Raw genomic sequence first — 27,400 nt, forward strand, 5'->3', positions numbered from 1 at the left:
ATTTTCATTCCTGTTACAGAATAGTCATGCATATGTTTCAACATTTATAGAGTAGTTGCTTTATGAAGGTCCTGTCCTAGGCGTTGGAAGTAAAGAGATGAATAAGTAGTCTTCAGCCTCAAAGAGTTCACAATCTAGGAAGTGAGAGACACAGTGCAGTTTGATTAGAGCCACTGTAGATACAGGTACAAATGTAGCACAAAGGAAAGACTGACTTACTCTATATGGGGGTGGGAGGGTGGGGGTGGTCAGAGGAAGCTTTCTGGAGAAGATTTTAAAATTTGGATGGTATTTTGAGAGTTTATATTCCAGGCAAAGGGAACAGCATATGGCAAAGCAAGGGGCCATGAAAGTGCATATCGTATTTACATAACTAGGTGATTTAGTATTGGTAGAGGTGAGAATAAAATGAAAGGAGGGCAGTGGCAGGTCATGGAGGTCTTTGGCTTGTGGATTATCAGTCCATTCGTTCATGCATTCATTCATGCTTATAAAATATAGCAGTGAACAAAAACTCTGCCCTATGGAACTTATATTCTAGCTGGAGTGGAGACAGTGAACAAACAACTAATATAGTATGTTAGGTAGTGATAAATATAAAGAAAAATGAAGCAGCTGAAGGGGCTTGGTGATAGAGAACCCTTGAAGGAATTAAGCTGGGAAGAGACATGATCAGATTGGGTTTGGGTTTGAGAGAAATCACTCCAGCTACAGTGTTAAGAATGGATTGGAGAACGGTAAGGATGGACATAGATCAGTTAGAGGAGATCAGTTAGAGGAGGCTGTTGTAACACAATAGGCGAGAAATAATGAATTAAACTAAGATGATGGCAATGATTATAGGGAGGAAATGATGTGTGTGAGAGTTTTAGAAGTTCATTAGGTGACACCATTAAAGTTTAATCACACTTTAAAACTATGTAACTAAATTAATGCCACAGGAGTTTGGAGACTGAATGACAATAGAAAAGGGATGACACAGTCCAGAGGAATGTGGACATTTCAGAGGGCTGACCAAACAAAACCTGCTGTTTACTTATCACATGGTCTCCTATGAAGTTGGCACCAATTACTTCTTTTTCTTTTCTTTTTTTTTTTTTTTTTTTTTTTTTTTTGCTGTGGAGTCTTGCTCTGTCTCCCAGGCTAGAGTGAAGTGGCGCGATCTCAGCTCACTGCAACTTCCTGCCTCCCGGGTTCAAGTGATTCTCCTGCCTCAGCCTCCCAAGTAGCTGGGATTACAGAGCCTGCCACTGTGCCCGGCTAAGTTTTGTATTTTTAGTAGAGATGGGGTTTCACCATCTTGCCAGGCTGGTCTCGAACCCCTGACCTAGTGATCCACCCACCTCAGACTCTCAAAGTGCTAGGATTACAGGCATGAGCCACCACGCCTGGCTGGCTCCAATTACTTCTATCCCGGAACATATGTTCTCATTATTTGAAGTTGCTGAGCAGAGTATTGAAGTGACAGTTTACTCTTGGATCCTCCCTTTTTCCTTAAGTGCATGTTACCCATGTACAGTTTTTCTTTTGACTTTGCTTCTAAGTGCAATTTTAGATCCTTAAAAATCATAGTAAATGTCAATTACATATGTGACACTTTTACGTCTTGGTTTTGGATTTTTTTCAGTTTTTTTTTTTTTTTTTTTAAGGCTCTCGTGGTCTTACGAAAAAGAGAAGAAAAAATACCATGTTAACTTTCATTCTTCCACACTGCTAACCTCTTTCCCAGTTATAACTTTGGCTCCAACCTCATTGTAGTTTGCATTAGTCAGAACTGCTCAATGGCAGTTTTTACGGAGGTTATAAATGTTCAGGTCAAAAGAATAATTAAGAACGCCACTAATTGTTTAGTCTACTTGCTTATAATGTCACTTACAAATGCCATTTTAATAAAAAGCAGTATATTAAGGTCGGGCATGGTGACTCACACCCCATAATCCCAGCACTTTGGGAGGCCGAGGCAGGCAAATCACTTGAGCCCAGGAATTCAAGACCAGCCTGGGTAAGATGGTGAGACCCCATCTCTACAAAAATACAAAAAAAATTAGCCTGGTGTGGTGGCACGGGCCTGTGGTTTCAGCTACTGGGGAGGCTGAGGTGGGAGGATTGCTTTGAGCCTGGGAGGCAGAGGTTGCAGTGAGCTGAGATTGCGTCATTGTACTCCAGGCTGGACGACAGGGCGAGACTGTGTCTCAAAAAACAAAACAAAACAAAAAAGTATTATTTAACATCTGCCAGAAGCTTTGGTAGATATTTTCCAGAAGGAATACAGCTGAGTTAACCTCTTGTAAATATTTCCCAAGAGGGTATCCTGAAGCCTGTAAGAGCTGATACAGAGCAAAGGTTATTTGCACAAGTGACCTGGCTTAAAACTTAACATCGTTTGGCAAAATTCGAGCTTATTTTGGTAGTTATGTTGAATGAAATATTTACCCTATTTTGAGTTCCTAGCTAGGAATTCTAGTGATAGTAGTAATAGGAGTTTTAATTGACTAAGTCCTAATATGACAGGAACCATGCTAAAGCTTATGTACATTATGTCATTTAAATCTCACACAACAGCTCTGAAAAATGAGTGATACTATATGTACATTACAGTTGAGAAACTAGAGGCTTAGAGAAGTTAATTTATCTAAGGCCTTGCATTTGTGAAATGAAAGAGATGGCATTTCAACTCTGTTCTTGCTCCAGAGTCCATATTCTTTCCTCTATGCTGGATTACCACATCTGATGTTCCCGGGGAGATATCTACTTACTATTCATCAAGTTGCTGTCTTTGTCATGCCAAGTTTCAAAGTTTTTGTGATTAAATAGATCATGATCAAATACTTTGTCATATAGTTAAGAAGGCATTAGTTTATGTTGTACTTAATAAATTATAAAACATCATTCTGTCAAAATGAAATTCATAATAAGAAAATGTAATGGGTGGTTTAAAAAGGTAGACCAGCCAGTTTACTTTTGTGAGTGCATTTTGCCATTTGACTTGTGGAAGAAGACAGTGTTTGGAATGAAAGGGAATTAGGAAGAATGTGGAAGACCCAAGATCAGAGAAGAAAGGAGGAAAAGAGAATAGGTCATGGAGGGTTTACTGCCTAGTTGCAAACTGTCTTTGGACTGTGAATGAACAGGAAACTGAAGATTTAATCGCTGTCGTTATTTGTTAATATGCTTCCCTAGATTGCATTTTAAGATGGACCAGATCTTCTCTACATAGACTTTTTTATGTTGAGAAGTTACTATAGAACCATCTACCCTTGTGGTCATTTAATAAAAATACCCGAGAATAAATTAAGTGATCTGTTTTTAGGCTGCAGAGAAATGGATTGCTGTTGTAGTCAGATGAGATACTTTATGGAACACTTTAAAAGCAAGTGCTAAGCAAATATTACTCTGTTTGATTTTATTTCCTTATTATTGAGAAGATAACTTCTGCTGTTATTCCGATTAGTATGTTAATTTCAACCCTAAACCAAATCAAGGGATCATGACTAGAGTCTACCGTTGTAGCATAAAGTATTAATAGCCCTCTGCCTATTAGTGTTCTCTTTATTTGTTGGGTCTTGGGGGTGATATTTTGTCATATCCTTGTCCCAACATCTGAGCTCAGAATCAACTGAGAGATAAGACACAGGATACAGACAGAGAGGTAAAAACGTTAGCTTTGTTACTGATACTGCTGGTTGGAGATCGTGGCTTAGATCTGTACTACCTAATATTTACCCTGAATTACACTCCATCACAGGCAGTGTACCACAGAAGGCCTCCTCTGCAGGTGTAGAGCCTAACACATGCTACCAAAACAGTAGAGAGAGAACTTACAGCATAATTAATTTTTGCAGAATGAACACATCTATTTTATCTGTATTTAGATTAAGAAACAGCATTACCAGTACTCTAGGAAGCCCTCTTTGTTCTCATCCCAGTGGCTCCTTCCACCAGGATAACCACTACCTTGACTTCTAACATATAGATTTGCCTGTTTGAACTTCATATAAATGGAATCATACAGTGTGTACTTTTTTGTGTTTGGCTTCTTTCCTTCAGAGTATTATGTTTGTGATATTCCTCCATGTTGCATCTAGTCACATTTTGTTTATCCTCATTGATGAATAGTATTCCATTGGGTAGATATATACCACAATTTATCCATTCTGTTATTGATGAACATTTAGGTGGTGGTTACTTTTGGTCCGAATAATTACTTGTTTTAATATAAAGTGCATATCAAACTAGTGTTTTTATAGATATTACTGCATAGGAAGAGGTTAAAGTAATTAAAATAGTGTTTAAGAATTAATATATTTACTTTTCTTAAGTACATCAATTGTTTGAGGTAATAAACAGAATGCTCCCAGGTACTAAATCATTTTTATGAATAAATTAAATTGGATTTTTAAACAAAGTGACCTTGCAGTGTTCACATATTATTTACGAGCTTATAAGATTTCAGCTTAAAATCATAAGTCCAACTCTATTACTCAATTACACATTTTAAATTTGAGTTACAAGTCAGTCATTCTTAAAGACTAGATTCTCTTAAGTTTTGTAAATATATAAAATATCAATTTTTTGTATAGTTTTCTTGAAAACATTAACATCTGTCTTTGGTTCTCTTAAGCATTTGTATATTTAATTCTGGATCTTTCGGTAGTTGAAATACGCTTACTCATTGAAAAAAACTGCTACTATTCCAGTAACTGCAGTTACTTTTGATGAGAGAGTTTTGCCTCCTGGGTGAGATTCGGAGGGGTAGATATTGTCTTGTCATTCACTAAGAAAACTGTTATATGATTGCATATAACATTTGTTCTTGCCAGCATGTTTGAAATTACTAATCAGAGATTTGGCCAGGATGCTGACCAGATTCTTGTTGTTGACCTCAGTGGGACTCTCCAAATTCTATTTATAGTTGCTGTGTCAGAGACCTCATCCTATAAGCAGGGGAATGCTCAGGTATCCCAGGACCTTAGAATCAAGTAATGTGAACTATTTAATTTGCTATAATCACAGAAGTTTGCATTTCCAACTCAGATTGATTACCTAGTTGGGTTTTACATTTTTTCTAAAGGTGCTTGAACTAACTGTATAGGAATCCAGCCTAAGGAATATTAAAATGACACCTACTTGAATTCTCTTATCACTTTAGTCACATATACTATGGAGTGGATATTTTGCTGTCAACTCAAATTTTGTAGGTCAACACTATCCAGTAGAGCTTTCTGTGATAGAAATATTCTGTAATCTGTGTTATCCAGTATCATAGCCACTATGGAGCTGACTTTTAAATTTTGTTTAATTTTAATTTAAATAGGCACATGTGGCTAGTGATATACCATGCTGGCCAGTACAGGTGTAGGTGGAAACCTAACTCATTATCTTCTTTCTCATTCTCTAGAACTTATTTATCTGGGCTTTCTCATATCTCATAGTGTTAACACTAGTCCCACAGTCGCATCCTTCAATCCCTATCTTGAACTTCTTTTCATTCTTTTAAGATCGAACTTTCTTTTGAATTTATTCAAATTAATAATTAATTCTGCAGTCACTCTGCTGCTCTCATACATGTTTGTGTCATCTGATCCTCACAACTGCCCATTTCACAGATTAGGAACTGAAATTCCTAGATACTTGCCAGAAAAATATATTAGTCAGTTTCTAGCTACTGAGTGGTAAAACTTAAATTTGAATCTAGATTTTTTAATTTTAATTTTTTTTTTTTTTTTTTTGCGACAGAGTCTTGCTCTGTTGCCCAGGCTGGTGTGCAGTGGCACGATCTCGGCTCACCGCAGCCTCCACCTCCCAAGTTCAAGTGATTCTCCTGCTTCAGCCTCTCATGTAGCTGGGATTACAGGTGCACAGCACCACGCCTGGCTAATTTTTGTATTTTTAGTAGAGATGGGGTTTCACCCTGTTGGACCATGCTAGTCTCAAACTCCTGACCTCAGGTGATCTGTCCGCCTTGGCCTCCCAAAGTGCTGGGATTACAGGTGTGAGCCACCGTGCCCGGCTGATTCCAGATTTTTAAAACATCTCAAGTCTAGAGCTTTTTCCTTGATATTATATTGATATCACCCAGCCCTGTTCATTTTTTCCTTCACAATCTTTCACATTCATTTTGTGCATTAAACAAGTATTTATTGGTTACTTATGTTCTAAGCACTTGGGCTATGTCAGTGAACAAAATGGAGAAAGATTTTTATTTTCTTGGAACTTACATTCCAGTGGGTGAAATGGAAAATTAAACATAGTAAATAAGTAAATTATTAAGTATGTTAGAAGGTGATAAGTACTGTAGAAAAAAGAAAAAGTAGAGAGGGTAAGGAGGTAGGGTTCAAATTTTAAGAAGGATGTCAATGAAAACATGACATTTGAGCAGATATTTAAAGGAGATGAGTTTAGTCACATGGATATCCAGGGAAATGAGTGTTCTAGGCAGAGGAATAGTATGTGCAAATATCCTAAGAGGAAATGCACATGTGGCGTATCAGGAAAGCCACAAGGAGACTGGTGTAGCTGGACTCAATTCATATCCCCTCACCTCTAACTGCTGTTTAAAATATGTAGCTTTTAAACTTCAGCTTCTGATTTACCTAGCTCTTCTACTGTTCTAGGCAGGGTCTCTTATTCATGCCACATTTTTCAGCTTTTACACCTTTTATTGTGCCATTGTCTGGAAGACCTTTGCTTGTTGATTGATCCCATGTTTCAGAGTCTCTTGTTTTGGGGATCTTTTCTTTTTACTTTTGAGAATTGGGGAAGCATTGATCTATCTCCTGTTACCTTTTCCCCACGATTTCTCAGGTTATGAAGAGTAACTTTAAAACATACGGTTAAGTGCTAAGTGTCATAGGATATAATATGTAGGTCTAGAGCCTTGAATTCATTTAAATCACCTAGGTACTCTTCAGCCACCTTACCCATTTGAAACTTCGTCTACCGGCTGGCCGCGGTGGCTCACGCCTGTAATCCCAGCACTTTGGGAGGCTGAGGCGGGTGGATTACCTGAGGTTAGGAGTTCAAGACCAGCCTGACTAACATGGTGAAACCCTGTATCTACTAAAAATACAAAAATTAGCCAGGCGTGGTGGTGCACGCCTGTAGTCCCAGCTACTCTGGAGGCTGAGGCAGGAGAGTCACTCGAACCTGGGAGGTGGAGGTTGCAGTGAGCCGAGATCATGCCACTGCACTCCAGCCTGGGTGACAGAGCAAGACTCTGTCTCAAAAAAGGAGAAAAAAGAAAAAAAGAAACTTCATCTACCCAGGTTTGCAATTATTTTGTGTCTTCCATATGCTAAGCACTGGGGAGGATTATTGACACATGGTTTTTGCCTACTGGGACATGTAGGTCTACTAAGGAAGACTGATGTGTCTTCTATTACTGCAAGATGTAAGGTATAGGAAAGGAATGGTGACTACTACAACAATGGAAGGGCAATTTTATATCAAAGAAACCTAGTCTAGAAGGATTGGAAGAGTATTGTTCTATGTCAAGATGTTATGCAAAAATTCTTAAATCTGAGGGTGAAAATATTGATGAGAGAGAGCATTTGGATGAGAACAGAATCAGAAGAATTAGGGTAGGAAAATCTGGGCAATGTAATAAAGTTTATAAAACTGGTGTGGCAGTTTGCTCTAGTAATGATGGTCTTTCAGCAATCTGGATAGTGTTTAGAAGTGTCATTCTGCTAGGAGCTGGATGTCTGGCAGTTACTTTACAATTATAAAGAAAAGGGAAAATAATTTTGGCATTCTAAAATGTTATGCATTTTGTTGCAGAAAAAAAAAGAAAATAATAATCAAAATGAAGACTAACATTAAGAGATAACCGCTATAGCACATTGGCTTAGATCCTTTCAGACATAAGCATATGTGTGTAAGGTCACGCCATAATAATGTCTTAAAATTGCCATTTTTCACTCACTGTCTTGTGTATACCTTTCCTTATCAAGAAATAATAATGTGTAAAATCATTTTCAGTGACTCAGGAAGTATTGTATTATATGTAGGTACCATTTATCTGATGAGGACGGTGTTATATTTGTTTCCAGTGTTTCTCTATTATAGAGAATGCTGTGGTAAGCTTTTTACAATTAAATCCTTAATAATTTCCTTAAGGCACATTTTTAAAAAAGGGCCTTAATGAGTCAAAGAGCATTGGAATACATCATTCGCTGATCTCATTGGGCGTGGACAGAAATAAGGAACGATTGCTTGTTTGGACTTAATTCTGACAAGTAATAAAAAATTGAAAATCATCGGAATCTTTGGAGAACGACTACATCATATTTGAGCAAGTTTGTATCTTCTAATTTAGGGAAGCAGCTTTCCAGAAATTTAGATAAAAGGAAATTAGATGTTCTAGCCTGAGTCTTTAAAGGGGAAACCAAAACATGACCACAGGGAGCCTAAGGAATAGTGCTTAACCCTGCCTGGGTCTATGGGGGTAATGAGAAGGAGGGAGAGCTAAGACGACTGGCCTAGATGTATCAATTTAAACCACTTATTGCTATCAGTAAATAATGTACATTCCGTGCGTATTCAGATGGCTCCTATTTACTGTTCAGGCAAATCTTGTTACATGGGGTGATGTAATTTAAGGATTATGGTGTCAGCAGTTTTCATTCCCTGCCGCCCCCCACCCCAACATTTTGCATGTATTTAAACATGTTGCAGAATTGAACTTCACAATACTCATTAGTGTACCATCCACCTAGATTCTACTGTTAACATGTTACTGTGCTTATCACATATCCATTAATCCATTCTTTTTTCCACCTAATATTAATCTATTTTGTTTTGATGCATTTTAAAGTAAATTGGTAGTTTCATTTTTGAAGTTAAATCTCCTTCAGAAAGGTTCTGCTTTTTTCTTTTATATCAGTTGGCTTTGATTTCCAGATAGTATTTGTTTTGCCTTCACAAATTATTTCTGGCTTTACAACTATTAGACTACTATTCTAATTTTGATTTTATTTCCAAGTTCATACCTGCCATCTGCCATTATTTTCAGAAAGTACATTCTAGTTTGCCATGCCTGCACTCAGATTTTATACAATTGGTAACTTAAAAAAATTCTCATATTTTGGTATGTATACTAATGAGGGATATTTGTTATAAGTATTAATCTGAGCTAGGTTAAAGCAGAAAAGGGAAATTTATTCTAAGAGTACAGGGGTGCCAGAGAACCCAAGGGTAAGAATGGAGCTTGGCCTCAGGATGGAATTAGAGCCAAGAACCAGAAAGCCATCAGGTTTCTTACTAGTATCACTTCTTGCTACTATTTGCTGCAGGCTTCTCTAAGTGCATCAGCTTTTTCTGCTCTTCTGTCCAAATGGTAAAATATGGCTGCCCCACTCCTTCAGGAATTCAGCCAATAGCACAGAATAATTGAACCCCTTGTTTCCAGTCCTGGGTTACATGTTTACATTGCTGCAATCAGTTATTGCCTGGAAGGAAGTGGTGGTAGTCATAGGACATAGGTAGCTGCCCAGGCAGCTAAATGAGCTGAACCAACTCTGGTTATCATGCATTTAAAGATGATACAACCAGATTATCTGCTCATTGTTTTTGATGATTCCTTCTCTATAATCCTGCTCCATGAATTATTCTATTGATTTTCCTTGAGTCATCAATCTTTTTCTCTTTGTTGATTTTTCCTGCTGCTTAAAAGCATGCTCAGATAACGTTTTGAAATTTTCCACACGTATCACTCTTTTGAAAAGGCCTTAACAGCCATGAATAACCTAATTATAAAACTTTTAGCCTCTTAACCAATTCTGGTACCTGGTAGATGTTCTTATCTCTTCTTAGCTTCCATGTTATTGCACTATCCTGTTGTTTTTTTTTTTTTCCCCACCTTCCTGTCTTTCTGACCATGGTTTTGCTGACTTCCTTTTCTTCCTAAGCTTAAAAATCCCTAAGATTAATTTTTAGTCATTTCTTCTGCATTTTCTTCCTTAATCATTTCATCTACTTGAACTGTAATAGCTTTTACCACTGTTGGGGGAACTTTTAAGTTATTATCTCTAACTCTCAACTCTCATTTTTACATTTTTAATTATTGGGTATTTCTATGTGAGTATCTTGCTGGTTTCTCCAACTCAGCATTCATGTGTAAGGTCATTATTTTAGTCTCCAATCTCAGTCCTCCACTGTTTCTCTTCACTTCCGCCATTATTTAGATGCCCAAGTCTAACAACACCTGAGTCATGAGTTCTTGCTAAGCTCCATCCCCCACCCCTTATTTGGTTCATTGACAAATCAGATGGACTCCAAGTCAGATGGACTCTATTATCGACTCTCAAGACACTTTGCTTTTCTCTCATTGCCACCAGCCTAGATGAAATCTTAATTGTCTCACCTCTAGCGTGGTCTCCCTTTCTTTTGTTTCCCGCCTTTAAATGATTCTTCATTCTATTACCAGACCAATCTTTGTTCAGAGAAAGTGTCAGTACTTGCTGCCTGCTTGTGCTGTGCTACATTCTAACATTGCAAAAATGATTGACAGTCAGTGGAGATATATAGATATATAAAAGATATGATGTAGCTGTAGTCATTGTATGCAGAAGAAAGAGCCATAAATTCTTGAAGAAGATAGGAAAAGGCTTTATAGAAGTGACTTTTAGACTGGTTGCCTCCAGGGAGAGAAGGGCATTTTAGACAGGGGATATATACAGGAAGACATAAGAGGACATGGTGTGTATAAGGAATTGTCATAACTTAATGTGTCTGGGAACAGCTGTTAAAGAAGGTGAAAATGTAGAGTGGTGCTGTGTTTAAGAATTGGGATTTCATCCACATTGGAGAATCAACAAAGTTTTAAAGTACACACTGCTAGATTTTGACTTTTGGTAGAAGCAATGAACATGGAAAATACTGTTTTGATTCTATTGTTCTCTATTGATTATTGAAGTAATAACACTCAATCTCTTATTTGGCAATCAAGGCTTTCAGCTGTTCTCTATGACTTCTTGAATGTGCTTTATGCTTCAGCCAATTTTATGCTGCTTACTAGATGGGAAAATCCTTGTGCTTTCTTCCTCTGTTTGACTATTGAAATTTTACCATCTTCCAAAGAAGGGAAAGTTTAAATGCCTCCACAATGAAGGGTTCTTTCAGCTAGAGATGAACACCACTGAGCTCTTGTAATAATTTGTACTCCTTGTGTGGCCATCATTGAGTATACTGAAATCTTTGCTTCCTAGTTAGGAGTGTTGGAGCCAGACAGTCATGGTTTAAATCCTAGCTGTATCATGTACTGTTCCTGTGACTGGGGACAAGTTACTGAATCTTTCTGGACCAGTTTTTTCATGTTTTAAATAGGGGTAATGACACCTACATCACAGGATTAAAGTGAGAAGGAAATAAGGTAATGATTGTAAAGCCCTTAGCTTTATAGTGTTACGCAATACTGTCATTGTTGCAGTAAACTACATAGAAAGGAGTAATAAGAATAGAGTGCTAAAATAGTTTCTATATTAGACCGTTTTTGCATTGCTATAAAGAAATACCCGAGACTGGATAATTTATAAAGAGATTTAATTAATTCACGGTTCTGCAGGCTGTTCAGAAAACATAACTCTGGCATCAGCTTCTGGGAAGACCTCAGGAAGCTTACAATCATGGCAGAAGATGAAGTGGGAGCAGGCACTTCGCATAGCAAAAACAGGAGCAAGAGTTGAGGTTGGGTGTGGGAGGGGGAAGTGCCACACATTTCTAAATGACCAGATCTCATGAGAACTCACTGTTGTAAAGACAGCACCAAACCTTGAGGGATCTGCCCCCATGACCCAAACACTTCCCACCAGGCCCTACCTCCAGCCCTGGGGACTGCAATTTAATATGATATTTGGGCAGGGGCAAATATTCAAACTATATTGGTTTCTGAAGATGGAAGCACAGCAAGAAGTAGGAGATACTCAGTGGCAATAATGACATTTTAATAGAGAAAACAAATTTCCTTTTTTTTTTTTTTTAAAAAAAAAAAAAGAGGTGGGGTTTTGCTTTGTTACCCACGTTGGAGTGTAGTGGTGTGATCATAGCTCACTGTAACCTTGAACTCCTGGGCTCAAGAACCATTGTCCTGAGTAGCTGGGACTATAGGTATGTGCCACCATGCCTGGTTATTAAAAAATTTGGAGCAGGGTCTTGAGGTGTTGCTCAGGCTGGTCTCGAACACCTGGCCTCAGGTGGTTCTCCCACCTCAGTCTCCTGAGTCGCTGGGATTATAGGCACAAGCCACTGTGCCTGGCGAGAAAACAAATTTCTAGTAAATGTCACCTTATGCATTAGGAAGGAAGGGAAGAACCCAAAAAGTGTAGAGCATCAGCAGTTCCTCATACTGTGTTTTAGGCTGATTGTCAGTATCACACACATGATGTTTGGTCATTCTTGTGCTATTTCTGGTTTGAAACTCTTTTCCGTGACTCTTAGTAGTCATGGCTCACCATTGCTTGCTTCTGTGTGTGACATGTGGCCTTGGTGGCCACACATTGGAATTTGAATAAATATATTCTTGTGCTAAAGGAAAGTTATTTGATAAATAATTGCTTTAATTTTTATACTTTTTAAGACTTTTATAAACATATATGAACTTGGCAAATTTCCATAGCGGATCAAACTTCCTAAAATTTGCATCAGAAAATATGATCTCTGTATAGCCCTCATTTCTCCTTCCAGATAGTCCTTTGTAAGATTTGGGTATAGATTTATGCCACCTCCTCTGTCATGTAATCATATTTCCATTTCCTGTTATCTCTTTCCCCTGTCTCCCACATGGTGAGTGCTGCCACTTTGCCCTCTTGCTGCCCATTGTTTTCTTGCGGAATTCTACTCAGGGCCATCCTCTCCTATAGTGAAGTGAATTTAAAGTTTTTCCTTTCCGTTTCTCTCTCTCAATTCCAGTCTCCTGATTTTGGTAAGGTTTGGGTGAGAGCAACTTAATTGTAAACAATTTACATTAAAGCTTTGTATTCCTTTGTGGCTATTCAACAGATGAGGCTTCTATTCTTAACTTTTTCTCATGTCTTAAGGTAATGCTTACCCACATGTGGTCTGTGGATGACCCTCATCAGAATTTTCTGAGGGTGCTAGAAATTGTAATCATGGGCTGGGTCTAGGGTGGCATCCAAGGACTCTGCTTTTAAAGTAAGTACCCAAGGTGATGTTTATACTCCCAGAAAGTTTGAGAACCTCTGTTGTTGTGATTGGGTCCTGCTTTTAATGCTTTCTTCTCTTCCCCTAAACTTTATGGGGTTCATTTTTTCCATGGGTTTGCCGGAAGCAAAGATAGCAATCCCAACTACCTGTCATTTAAAGTAGAAGGGGCTACTGCTGATTTTTTTTTTTAATCATTATTTTAAGTAAAACAAACCAAAAAAACCCCAACTACTGTTTTTTTTTTTTTTTTTTTTTTTCCTTACAATTGCAAGGTTTAAGAGTGAAAACAGAGCCCATACAATGGGAGGAGACCCAAAGGGGGTTGCCACTCCCAGCAAGAATGCTTGGGGTTTATATCCCAATCATTGTCCCTCCCCCTGTGCTCTCAGGTGATATATGATTTGACTATTTTTTTGTTTTTTACCTCCTGCTTTAGCCTAATTTGTATTTTAGTGAGCCCTCTTTACTGTCTGATTGGTTGGGTGTGAGCTGAGTTACAAGCCCCATGTTTAAAGGTGGGTGCAGTCACCTTCCCAGCTGGGTTTAGGAATTCTTAGTTGGCTTAGGAAATCCAGCTAGTCTTGTCTCTCAGTCTCGGCTCTCAACAGGAAAACTCAAGTGCTGTTGGGGAGGTTGGCCGACGACCGCTCTTAACTGCTTCCTGCTGAATTGGGGGCATAGTAGGGGTCGTGCAGTTCAGATTTCCTCGGGAGGGGTGCCTTTGATCTCATCAACATTGGAGCATGGGCTAGTAGGCCGGTCTAGGGGTCCGCAGTAGATCTTAGTCATGGACTGCATCAGGGGCTCCATTTGAAGAACCATTTATAGTTTTACACCTTCTATTCTGGAAGAGACAAACTTAACAAGGAGGTTAAAGATACAGGGATTGAAACGTATGGCCTGCAGTGCAGGGGATTATTTCTTTGGCACACTTCACAGGCCCTGACTATCTGCTTGATAGTTTTTAAAAGGCCTGGTCCAGTAAATAATGATTTAGCCATCTGATGGGTGCTATCAATGCCTAAATGAAAGGTTTGGTGAAGGGTTTTAAGTAATTTCCATTGGTTAGCTGCAGGCAAGAGTATTTTTCCTTCTTCAGTGGCTAGCCATCCTGAGGGGAGGAAACTTGTCCTCATGAGGGTCCCCATTCTGTTTCTCCTGCCGAGTACTGCAGCTTGGTTTCCTGGAGGGGATTACCCCGTACTAGGGGTCCTTCTGTAAGCATTTCTAATGGAGGGTCCTGCCTTGCGGCTCCTTTGGCTTCAATATCCGCTTGGCTGTTCACTTCTATTTCCCTTTCGTTTCCTTTCTGATGACCCTGGCAGCATAAGACTGCCACCTCTTTAGGTTTCTGTACAGCCAATAATAATCTCCTAAAGGCTTCCTGATGTTTGATAGGTGTTCCCTCGGAAGTTAGGAATTCCCTTTCTCTCCATGTTGCTGCGTGGGCATGGAGGACTAGGTAAGCATACCTAGAGTCTGTGTGTATATTTACCCTTTTTCCTTCTCCTAATTCTAGTATATAATGGCCCCTCCTTTTGCTAGAATGTCTCTCCCTAACAAAGGAGTGGGGCTTTCAAGCATAATTAGAAAGGCATGTGAAAAGAGTAAAGTTCCCCAGTCACAACTTAGTGGCTGGGAGAAGTATTTAGTGACTGCCTGTCTTAGGACCCCTCAGATAATGACAGATCTGGAGGACAGTTGTCCGGGACAGGGAGAGTAAGACTGAGAAGGCCACACCAGTGTCCAGGAGACAGTTAACCTCCTGGCCCTCAATGGTCAAGCATACCCGGGGCTCTGTGAGGGTGATGGCATGGGCTGGCGCTTACCCCAGGCACCCTCAGTCCTGCTGCTGGATCATCTGGTTAGTGGCTTCTGACTCAGAGATCCTTCGTCCCCTGGGGCAGTGGGCCTTCCAGTGATTCCCTTGACATAAGGGGCATGGACGAGGGGGTAGCTTATTTCTATTCGGACAATCTTTTTTAAAGTGTCCTTGTAGGCCGCACTGGAAGCAAGCCCTATTAGGCATTCAACTTGCCCAGCCTTTCGGTGTTCCAGAGCCTCAAAGTCCGCTTACCTAAGGGCCATGACTAAAGCGGTGACCTTATTCTTAACTTGTTTGTCCCTTTCCGCCTGCTCTTCCTGATCTCTATTATAAAAAAACTGAGGTTGCCAAGTTCAGTAGGGTTTCTAAGTTTTGCTGCAGGCCTAAGGTGGACTTTTGAAGTTTTTTCTAATGTCTGCAACTGACTGAATAATAAACGTATCCTTTAAGATTAGTTGGCCTTCAATAGAGTCAGTTGACAGAGAGCTATGCTTCCTCAGTGCCTCCCTTAGTCTCTCCAGAAACGTGGTAGGATTTTCTTTCTTTCTCTGTGTTATAGTGGACATCACTGAATAATTTATAGGCTTCTTCCTAGTTTTCCTTAGTCCTTCTAGCACGCAAGTTAGTAAACGTCTGCGGCACCAATCTCCATGTTCTGATTCTGCATCCCAGTGAGGGTCTACACTGGGAACTACCTGCTGGCCTGTGGGGAATTGTTCTTTCCTCTGTTGTCATCCTATCATTGACCTGACTGAGATACCAGAGATTGCCAAACTCTCAGGTTGCAGTTATGGCAGCACTTTTCTCATTTGGGGTTAGTGTCTGATCTAGCAGTAACATTATATTTTTCCATGTCAGATCAAAGGATTGTCCTAACCCTTGTAAAACATCAATATAGCCATCAGGGTTATCTGATAATTTACCTAGGTCTATTTTAATTTGTCTCTCTCTCTCTGTCTGTCTTTCCTCTCCTTGACTTACTCAATTTGCTGTTATCCTGTTCTATTATGTTGTCGTAGACCCATAGTACTGGGTCATCAGTTCTAAGGCCCTGGCCAAGGAGCCAAGGCTTGGAGATTGTATTGCAGAGGGATAAGCTGGGTAGAAATCGGGGGAGGAGAGCATCTTACACAATGGGAGAGCAGTCCTCCTAGCCATTTACAAACTTGGGGCCCTGGCAAGTTGGTGGGGAACAGGTCCCACATAACTGTCGAGAGCTGTGTGGCTAAATTGGGAGGGACACGAGGGACAAGACTCCCTGGGTTGATAGCCTAGATGCCTAAGGACACAGCATAGAGCTTCATTAGATCCCTTTGGAGATACAACTTGCTCCAGTATGTGGGAGAGGAAATGAAAGTCTGAACCATTAGTATCTAGGAGGCAGGGATCGGAGGAAGTAGATTCAGAGGTAAGGAGAATTTTGGGGCTACACTTTCAAGAAAGTCATGGTCAGGACCCAGGAGGTATGGGTCAGAAGGAAAGGTGGGGTGCACGCATGGGTGACTGTTGAGTAGAGACTTCTGGCTGTGCCATGATCTCAACCGGCTAACGCTGGGAGTTCGGGATGACAGCTTTCTGCCTCTAGTTGGCCCTTGGCTTCCCCAGGAAAATTGAAAGCGGAAGCTGGTTCCAGGCAGATCAATGCTCCCAACCCAGAAGATTTGGGGGTTGTTAGAAAGCCTTTTCCCAGATAGCCTCACATCTGAGTCTTAAGTCTGGCAGCCACGCTAATCGTTTTTTTAACTGGCCGACAGGCACCCTGTATTTTCCTCTGATTCTAAGGAAGGATAGGATAGAATAGCAAGCGAAAGTGGTCCAATATTACTCACCGCTTTGGAGAGTCCCTTCGTGGTTGCCAAAATGTTACCAGGGTGTCCTTGCTCCTAGAGCTCCCAAGATGTTGGCGGCCACTTCCAAGATGGCAGCAAGCCTCTTGTTCTCTGACCTGGGGTTCTTGGCCTCACGGATTCCAAGGAATGGAATCTTGGGCCATGTGGTGAGTGTTATAGCTCTATTAGAAGCCATGGGTCATGGAAGAGAACCTTGGAACCCAGCGACTAGTGTTCAGCTTGATTAGGATGAACTTGGGCACTTAGCTGTGCAGGAACAATGGCAAGCCTTTAGCCCGATCGGGAGTGGCAATGGGTGCCTCGCTGGATCAGGAGCACAGTGGACACCCTGCTGGATCTGGAGGGGTGGAAGTCAGCATCAGTGGCGGGTCTGCGATGGCGGCAAACAACAGTGGTGGATGGCAAGTGAAAGCACAGCTGGAGCCATAATAAACACAGACCAGAAGAGTATGCAGTTGCAAGATTTAATAGAGTGAAAACGGAGCTCCCATACAATGGGAGGGAACCCAAAGGGGGTTGCCCAACAATTACGGTTTACAACAAGAATACTGTGTACATCAAGCCGGTATGGATTTCAGTCGTGGTATTTTTAGGGTCATGCCAAGGGTATTGTTGGTCTGTCCCCAAAGGACAGCTGGGGAAGGGAACTTAGGCTTGGTTTCAATGCTAAAATGGCATATAGATTTTTGGAGACATTTGTATTTTCTTTGTCTGTGTTCAGTTTTGTAGTTTCTACAGAAATGCAAGGCTCTACCAGAAATGGCTTTGGTCACTTATGGGTTGGTCAGTATAATAAGCTTGTGATACAATTCCTTTTTTAATTACTAACAAGCATGGAGTGAGCAATGAAAGTGAATTGGCATTTTCCCAGTTGGTGGTAGAGACAGTCTGGGGTTGGTTGCCAAAATTGCCATATTGGGTAGATTACAAGTGGACAATGAAGGGAAAAATCATGAAATTTAAAGTATAGTCCAGGGAACACAAGAGTCCAAGTGAAGGATATATCCTTTTCTCTTTGTCCTTTGCTATGACAACCTCCTGATGCAGATTTGGATTGTTTTCCTCATTACGTAGACCAACACCTGAGGGTAAAGGGTAGGATGGTTGTTTCTTTCCAGGCTTTCAGAATGGCAGGTACCAAGCTTGTGTGAGTGGATATGTGGGTACACACCTGCCCTTACCACAAAATATTTGTAACATATACTACTAAATGTATGAATGACTAATAGTGTGTATTTCCATTTTCAAATGCGTCATTCAAACAGTAACAAGTTTCTAATTGGTAGATTATGGTGTAGTGTGTGAGAGAAGTGTGGGAGTAAAGAATGGCACCCCAAGAACCTGAAGTGATTAGTGACTGCCCAGAGTATTCTGTCAATGTGTGGTAAAGCTGGTCTTGCCTTATTTGCCCTTCTTGCCCCCCGCCCCTTTCCTGTGCCTCTGTTTAGAATTTTTCCCCTTTATACCTGTATATTACTTTTTCTTTCACTCATTTATTCATGATAAATGTAGTAGGAATTGGACCTTTGGGACGCAGTTTTTGAGCCTTGAATTCAAGTTTTAAAAGGTTTCTTTCTTTTCTTTTTTTTGAGACAGGACCTCACTCTGTCACCCAGGCTGGAGTGCAGTGGCAATCATGGCTCACTGCAACCTTGAACTCTTGAGCTCAAGGGATCCTTCTGCCTTGGCCTTATAGTAGCTGGGATTACAGGCTTGCACCACCACACCTGGCTTTTATTTTATTTTATTTTTGAGAATTAGGGGTCCCGCTGTATTGCTCAGGCTTATTTTGAACTTCAAGGCTCAAGTTATCCTCCCACCTTGGCCTCCCAAAGTGGTGGGATTACAGGTCATTGTGCTCGGCCTTAAAAAGTTTTTTAGAGTGCTAGTTTCTTGTGGACTATAAAAAGTTGACTGTAGGTAGTTAAATGTATATTTGGTTTACCATATAGTTGAAGCTGTTTAATTCATAATGGAATTCTATCATTCAAGAAAATTTGTAGCTATTGCTAAGAAGCCCAATAGATTTTATAATAAACCATCGTGAAAGTTCTGTGTATATATGGAAGAAAGAATTATTTTCTCAGAACAGAGAGAAACTGCACTGAGATTCAAAGGCTGAGCAGCATATTTGCCTCAGGTTCAGAGAGTTGTGGTAACATACATTTTTAATGTATGGTATTTGTGTGAGGCCTCTAATTTTCCTCCATCTCTGATTACTAATTTCATCTGCCTATCCCATGGGTGCCTATGAAGGTTCGTGTGTGTGTGTGTGTGTATAATGTATATAATATACATATATGATAAATGCATTATAAATAATATATATGGATATATTATATATAATATTTTGTGTTTTGTGAAATATGCAGTGTTATTTAGTGTGTATATTTTTAATTCCCTTAAATGCTGTTTTACTATGGATTTTATTGTTTCTCCTTTGTGTTTACCACTGTTTTAAACATTTCATCGTGTTTCTATATGCATATCTATTCAACTTACTGCTTTTGATTGTTGCATTAATATTTCATGGAATGCATTTTCCACATTACTTATCTGCTTCTCTAGTGATGCCTCCAGCTACTCTTACAAACAATGCTCCAGGGAATATATCAAATGTGTTCCCTTATGGAATTGTATATGAATTTCCTATGCAATATATACCCAGGAGTTGTATAGTTGGGTCATAGAATTGGCATTACCTATGAAAGCTTACTACATGATTGTTCTGTGGAGTGGCTTACCAGTATGCATGTGGATTCCTTTTCTTCATGTTCTTGTTAACAACTTTCTGTGTTCTCAAATCTCATATTTAAGCCACTTTGCATTATCACACTGCTAAGAATTATCACATTGATTAATAACTTATTATATCACAGGGTCACATTTTTATTCTGGCAACTAGAGCTGAAAAACTTACAATGGGGATATTGAGGGAAGATTGAAATTCTTGTTGAAGTTTAAAGTGTTGCATGATAATGTTCAAGAAGGCTCACTGTCTAGAGGACACAGATTATACCTTGTTGACCCATCTAGAAACATGATCTTATCAGAGTCCTCAAGTTGATTACATTTAGATAGTCTGACTGCCCTCACCAGTTACCAAAGTTAATTAACAAGCCAATAAACTAATTCATGATGAAAAGTAAAACTATAGATCCTTTTGGCCATTTCAGTTGTCCTTTTTTTTTTCTCTCTAGGAAATCACAATATTATCAGATGAAGGTAGCTTTGTGAGTTTTATATCAGGGCAAGAGGAAATATTGATCTGAAGAGTGAAGCATCTTTTATTAGAATTTTGATTATTGGAATTTTATCAGAAAAACTTTTTTAAAAAGTTATTAGATAGCTGAACTTTTACAGTTGTTAACCCAGAATGAAAGTAGCTAAAATCATTTTTTCCTTTTCCTTATTTTCTAGTGAAAAATATTATGACTATTATGATTAGAAATAGCAATGTAGAAACCATGCATATGTATCAGGATGTTTGCAGTTTATTACTAGTAGAGGAATAGTAGTGTGACAACCAGTCTGTAAACAGAGACTTCAAAGTGAAAATTTCCCATTTTAAGAATAAAGAAACTCTTTATGGTTTTTATAATAGTAAGGCTAAATCTAAATATTTCACCTAAAGATTGTATAATAACAGCCCTGAAAAATGCAAAATGCTGAATATGTACATCATGTACATATCATGGGAGAATACTGCCACCTTGTGCATATAGGATGCTATTTTATGTCTCCATTTTCTTTTGTTACACCAGCTAATACTTGCTTTTTCAGTTTGGTACTGTGGTTAGATGTGTAAATGTGTAAAACATTTATTTTTTTATGCAGTAAAATCAAGCCAACTATTCTTTCGGCAGGGGGAGGGTTTTTTTTTTTTTTTTTTTTTTGAGACGGAGTCTTGTTCTGTCACCCAGCCTGGAGTGCAGTGGTGTGATCTCAGCTCACTGCCACCTCCGCCTCCCAGGTTCAAGCGATTCTCCTGCCTCAGCCTCCTGAGCACCTGGGACTACAGGCACGTGCCACTACACCCAGCTAATTTTTTTTTTTTAATTTGTAGTAGAGATGGGGTTTCACTATATTAGCCAGGATGGTCTTGATCTCCTGACCTTGTGATCTGCCCACCTTGGCCTCCCAAAGTGCTAGGATTACAGGCGTGAGCCACTGTGCCTGGCCCGGTCTTGTTTTTTGAAAGATGTTAAATTTGGTATAGTTAGCTCTAAGAATTGGAATGTCTGAGAGATCATACTGGTTAATTGACCTCTGGGGTTAGTTGAGAATTGGATTCTTTTATTTGAATCTTATGGAAAGTTGATGATTCTTTAATCATTCTTCATTTTAGTGCTTGCAGTACTTTGGGGTTATTCTGAATGGCAGAATTCATTACACTATCGGAGGTATAGGGAATTTGGCTTCTGACACAAACATATCCCTTGATTTTTAAATGTTTTCCTTCAGCTGAAGTGCAGAAGAATTACTACAACACAGGGTGAGTGAGCATCCTTAATTTGAAAATCTAAAATCCACAATGTTCCAACATTGGAAACTTTTTGAACACTGTCATGAGATAGTGATTCCTTTGCTTCCTGATAGTTCAGTGTATACAAACTCTGTTTCATGCACAAAACCATTAAAAATATTGTATAAAATAATCTTCAGGCTATGTGATAAGATGTATATGAAACATAAATAAATTTTATGTTTGGACTTGGGTCCCATCCCCAAGAAATCTCATTGTGTATATGTAAATATTCCAGAATCTGAAAAATATCTGAAATGTGAAACACTTCTGGTCCCAAGCATTTTGGATAAAGGATACTCAACCTATAATAACATGTAATAGTTTCTTGAAACACTATTGATGTAAATAAAAAAATGAGTTCTTTCAAATATTCTGGTTATCTGACAGCCTGACTTAGATGGGTTTCAGATATTATTGCCTCTCTGAAGAGGAAGAATTATGAGACTGGAAGTCAGCCTTTGGATACTCACAACTAACTTAGCTGCGTGACCAGGGATGCTTCTCTGGGCAGTTTCTTTATCTGAAAAATGAGCAATTGAACTGGATGGGTTCTGAGGATCTTTTTAGTTTTCAAATTCTGTGACTATATAAAGTTTTACTCTAATTTTAAAATGTTATGCTGTAATACCGTTCAAAATACTTCTATGTATAAGAAGTTATTAAAAAATTTAATCATATAGTTATATTTAACTATCAGAGTATATACTAGTAATTTGGTGGGGATGGGGTTGGAATATGTGTACATAAAAGTTTAAAACTAGAAGCCTGGGAAATTTACCTGTTTTTTATTTAACACCTGGGGTACTTGAAGATATCAGAAGATTGGTTTGGGGGTAATCTAGATTTTAATTGTATATGATTTATGCATAATCCTGTTTTGGGTATAAATGCATTCCAAATGCCTACATTCAACTTCTGAGAAGACTCCAAAAGTTGACATAAATATGGTAAAGTCCATTTCATAAGCCCAATTTTATGACTGGGATGAAAAGAGAGAAAAAGGTACCTACAGTTGAAAATTTGGAAGTTCTTTAGAATATTACCCAACTTGAAAATTTACGGCCAAAGACTCTTCAGGATGTAAATCCCTTCATTTTATAGTGTATAACAGCAGATCTTTCCTGCTATCTTGATTCATTTCCTCATGAAGTGCTAAGAATGAACCCATGTGACCAAGTTTAGCTTTTTACTTTGGGGCCATCTGGGGATAAGTTTTTAAATTCTAGGGATAATTTTAAGGAAAATGATTTTCGTTGTTAAGCTACATAAACATGCCAAATTCAACCTCTGTACTGAAATGATTTCCCTGTGCCTTGCCTTGAGATTTTTGCATTTATTTTGTGTAATACCAAATTACTATTTTGTAGAGAACAGAATTATAATAAATGTTGAAATTCACTAATAAAATGCAATCACATAAAATCTATGCATATTATAGGCCATTAAAGATGTTAATGTATTAAAATATACATTTATCCTTCTGATTATTGAAATATAAGAAAATACTAAGTAAATTATACTTCATAAAAGTGAAGATAATTTAATCATGAAAAAAAGCGAAATGGAAAATATCCTAATCTGTTTTTAGAATGTGAAAATCTTATGGTTCAATACCAAGTTTTGGCATCAAAAAAAAAAAAAGTAAAATCTTAAGAAAATGTGTGTGTCACTGGTAACATTAGTCGTGATGTTTCTCCATAGAGATTTTTCCAAAAGCTCCGTTCCAAAATCTCTCTCTGCAATGAGGTAGGAATGTTATGGGATTAGAAAAAATATTTGGTGTTAGTTTATAACTAATCTACAAATCCAGTCTCTGGATTGATACTCTTCAGATATTTTGAAGTTTTTGTAGAGGGACTGTAGCTTTTATTAATAGCAAATCATAGTTGTAAACAGAGCATTCCTAGTTTCTTTGTCTTAATTTTATGTATAGATGGAGATTTCAGCTCATAATTAATTACCTGTATCTGGCTTAGTTGTGTTATGTTCATGTTCATTTGTTTGAAAAGCCTTTGAACTAGAACAAGAATTATGATTGTAATAAAAAAACTTGCTTGTCAGTTGTTATTTTCTTCTTTCTTGAGAATTACAGAGAATAAGAAGAACACTTTCTAATGAGTGCATCTTTATTTTGAAATTTTAATGCAGCAAATAACTTTCAAGATAGAAAAGGGTTTTTGTTAAGTTATTTGCACCATAAACTGCATAGTTGAATTTGTAGTAAGAAGACTCACCACCAATTTATTTCAGTAGCCAAGATCAAACTAGGGTACTATGCCAAAACATGTAATAAAAAGTGATGCAATACTTCAGCATGATTGCTTTTTATGTTTTGTACAGGTCCAGACCTATCTATTCTTACATGATGTGCAAAATTGAATTATTCAACCATTGATTTTGATAAATAAGGATTTTTACAACTATGAAATATTGGTGTTTTGCAAATTAAAAATAGCATGTTATGAAATATTGGTATTTTGGAAATTAAAAATAGCATGTTATTTTGAAATATTGAAAGTGAGTATGGCCATTAACTGTTACAATATGTAGGTCAAGGTAGAGATTGGTAGCTATATGGAATTTGAAGAATTTAGAATGTAAACCCAGCACTGAGATTTTTAATCTACTTTATTGTGTCTACTACTAGTCAGTCTACTTGGTAAATTGGTCTTTTTTTAAAAATCGTAGCAGAAGGTTAATGATTATGATTTTTTTCTCATATGTGTAAAACTTTGTTTCCTTAGTTTTAATTGCAAAACTTTTTAGGTCATTCTACAGTGTAAACCCAATAACATGTACAAAATGAGACATTTATATTTTAAGCATATCTTCTTCCTTTTTGCAACTTTTTATTTCTTCCTTTGAATGCATTACATTTATTGGTTGTAGCCCTCTGTGAAGCAGGTGCTGCTCATCAGAGTGATTCTATATTCAGAAATATTAGTATATGGACATTTTAATGTGTGCTAATTTTATTTAACCTTATACAGTATTTGTGGGCATAAGGTATTTTAGATGATTGTGAGTTAATAATCAATGATATACTGTACAGTTTTAAGATGTTTAGCATTGGTCTCACTTATATATTTTTTCTTCTCACTAGGCAAGAAGTTATGAAATGGAATGGATGGGGATATAATGATTCTAAATTCATCTTCAATAAGAAGGGCCAAATTGAATTGACTGGGAAAAGGTAACCCTGGTTTATTTCTTCTTTTGTTCCTCCTTTAATTCTTTCTTTCTATGAAAAATTTTAAACACACATGAAAATATAATGATTCCTCCTTGAGTTTAAACATTATCAACATTTTGCCATAACTGCTTTTTTTCTCCTGGTAATATTTCAAATTCTGATGTTGTCATGTCACCTCTAAATATATGTATTTGTGTGTGTGTATATATATATTATATGTCTTAAAAAATAAGGACCTAATATAACCAATTATATAATATTATATATCCAAAATAGCAAAAAATTTTTATCTAGTTATCCAGTTCATATTCACATTCTCCAGTTGTCTCACAAACATCTTTTATAGGTAGTTTATTTGTGTCAGGATCCAAATAATGTCTATAAGCCACCCACCACCCAATTCCCATGCCATTCAGTTTTTTGAAAGTAGCTTCATATTTAAATCTGGTAATTTACAAGGAGTGTGGGTTATTATGAAAGGTGAATGATTTTAGGTCTGTGTGAATATAAATAGTATTTTAAAAAATTAGCTTCTGAGATAAATTAGGAAAGAAGTGATAGGGAAAGATCAGTCATTTTTGTGATAGCTTTTCTATGTCTTAAATGTGGTTATTTGTTGATAAGAATTACAAAGCATATTTGTTCAATCATACCTCAGTAAAACTGGAAAAATATTAAAAAGAATTCTAAAGGATATTTGTGTTATTCCTGTTTGTTCTAGATATGGTCAGAATTGTAAAATGAGTTCTTTGTTGGTTTTAAGCAATACTGCCTTTGCCAAAGCTCTGTTTTTGGTTTGTCTGTTGAATTTTGATACATTTGAAAGGGCAGTGAGTACAAATATGTAATACTTAAATGCTGGAACCAAAAATAAAAAGAAATTGAGACTAAGTAAAAAATTGGATTAGATATATTATGAGTCTATTCCAGTATTGTACCCTGATTTAATATCTATTGGACATTACTATACTTAAGTTAATGTTTTTAAAACATGTGCTATATCAGTATATTAAAATGTCAGCAAAGTAAGTTTCATTCCTTTGGAGAAGTTATTTATTTCCTTTTCATTGCAATGTATTAATAATTTTTCTATTTTTCTGACATTAATATTTTGTACCTAAAATAAAACCTCAGGAATAGTAATTTGAAAGTAATTTTAATGAAGTTCTGAAGATGTACATTTGACTTTTTTTTTAATTAGGAAAATAAATATTATCTGTGTTCTCATTCCCATCCTTAATTGTGACTGGGTAGCAAGCAATGGAGGCTTAGTTGAGAAATTGTGTAATTCAGGTAGTAGGGATTTCTGGTTAATATCAGATTTACCAGTGTTCTAAATGTGGAATCTTTTATGTTTTATTTAAATAGAATAATGTCTAATACAGTAGAAACATCGATGTAGAGATCAGCTTTTCAAAATCTTCTGAAGGAGTAAAAATCTTCTGAACTTAGAAAACCAAATTTCTCTCTTCTCGGACACTGTCCTCATTTCTCCTTCTCTTTTTCTCTGTGTTTGGACCTTGAAGGTATACAGTATTTCTGTTTTATGCAACAGGGTAGATAGTCACTTGTATTTCAGCAAAGTCTTCTGTACAGTACTGTAGGCCATGTAATGGTTTATATGAGAAGGTGTGTGTATATATGTGTGTGTGTGAAATGAATGACTAGTCATAAAACATCACAGGTAATTATATCTTAGTGGGTCCCATGGTTTCAGGATCTCGTTCTTATTTTGGGTGTTCTGGCACTTGATTTGTCAGTTTCCTGGAAGAGATGAGGCTGTAGGGGTCTGACACACATGCCACACTTCTAAGAAACTGATTTAAAAAATTAGAACCTCAGCGTATTCATTTATGGTTAGATTATTCCTTTTTCAGGGTATGGAATACTTGTTAGTGCCCTTTCTGATGTTAGGGTATCTAGAGAACAACATTTGCAACTTAGATATTCTTTGGAGAGCATACATTCAGAACAAAGGAGATTTGATGGTCTTGATAGAGATTTTTATACAGGCTGTAATAGAACCAGAGAATTTATCTGTTGGTTTTAATGGGTTACTACCACTCCTACCAGAATGCATTCCTTAAAGGCCTCATTTCTTTGCATTGTTGACTCCTAAGTCAGAGTCCAGTGGGGGAGAGGGAGAATAAGGGTTCATCTGACTGGAAGAGCCTGCAAGGGAGACCAGGAAAGTGAATATCTGGCAAATTTGCATTAGTGGAGGGTAGCTTTTGCCTTCCTTCAAGACTTAGACAAAGGATAATTCCCCAAACGTATAAATGGGATTTAGGTGCTCTGAGATTAAATATATACTAAACAAACAATAACTAAAATGGAATAACAAAACAAAATTCAATTCCCATTTTGGTGGGAAGCACCAGTACCTTGTCACAGGATAATAAACTGGGTTGAATTGAATAATAACTTTCTCTATATCTAGTCTGTTTTCCTAAGAATAATTGGTGAATGAGTAGGTTTCTCTGATTTTTATCAGAAAACATTTACAAACACTCTTAAGATAATAATATCTACTATTTATTGAGTATCTACTGAGTTACCTTACAATAACCCTATCAGATGGATAGAGTTACCTTCTTAAAAATAATGAGGATGAGGAAAGTTAAGTAGCTTACCTGAAGTCACCTGCTCAGTGGTAAATTGGGATTAAAAACCAGGTGTTTTTTTAAACTTCATTCTTCTGCAGTTTCTATTATACTGTGCTTCTGAGTTATTTCTGCAGATAACTAAACTCATCCACTGTACTGATCTTGTTCTGTCTTCAAACCCTGGGAGCACTACACTCTGTATACCAGCACGGTAGAATTAGTCATATCATAAAAGGT

The 27,400-nt window shown here is 37.7% G+C and overlaps 1 protein-coding gene across 3 annotated transcripts in view; it reads left to right on the plus strand.

Moving 5' to 3' along the window:
* Nucleotides 1-27,400, plus strand: part of AGPS (alkylglycerone phosphate synthase) — a 146,887-nt gene that overhangs the window by 3,185 nt on the left and 116,302 nt on the right. For all 3 annotated transcript variants that reach the window (XM_001154263.8, XM_016950090.4, XM_001154159.7), the window contains one exon: nt 24,468-24,557. In XM_001154263.8, the coding sequence (XP_001154263.6) occupies nt 24,468-24,557 (90 nt within the window). The remainder of the gene's footprint in view (nt 1-24,467; nt 24,558-27,400) is intronic.

The sequence above is a fragment of the Pan troglodytes genome, chromosome 13, assembly GCF_028858775.2.
Source record: "Pan troglodytes isolate AG18354 chromosome 13, NHGRI_mPanTro3-v2.0_pri, whole genome shotgun sequence".
NCBI lineage: Eukaryota > Metazoa > Chordata > Mammalia > Primates > Hominidae > Pan > Pan troglodytes.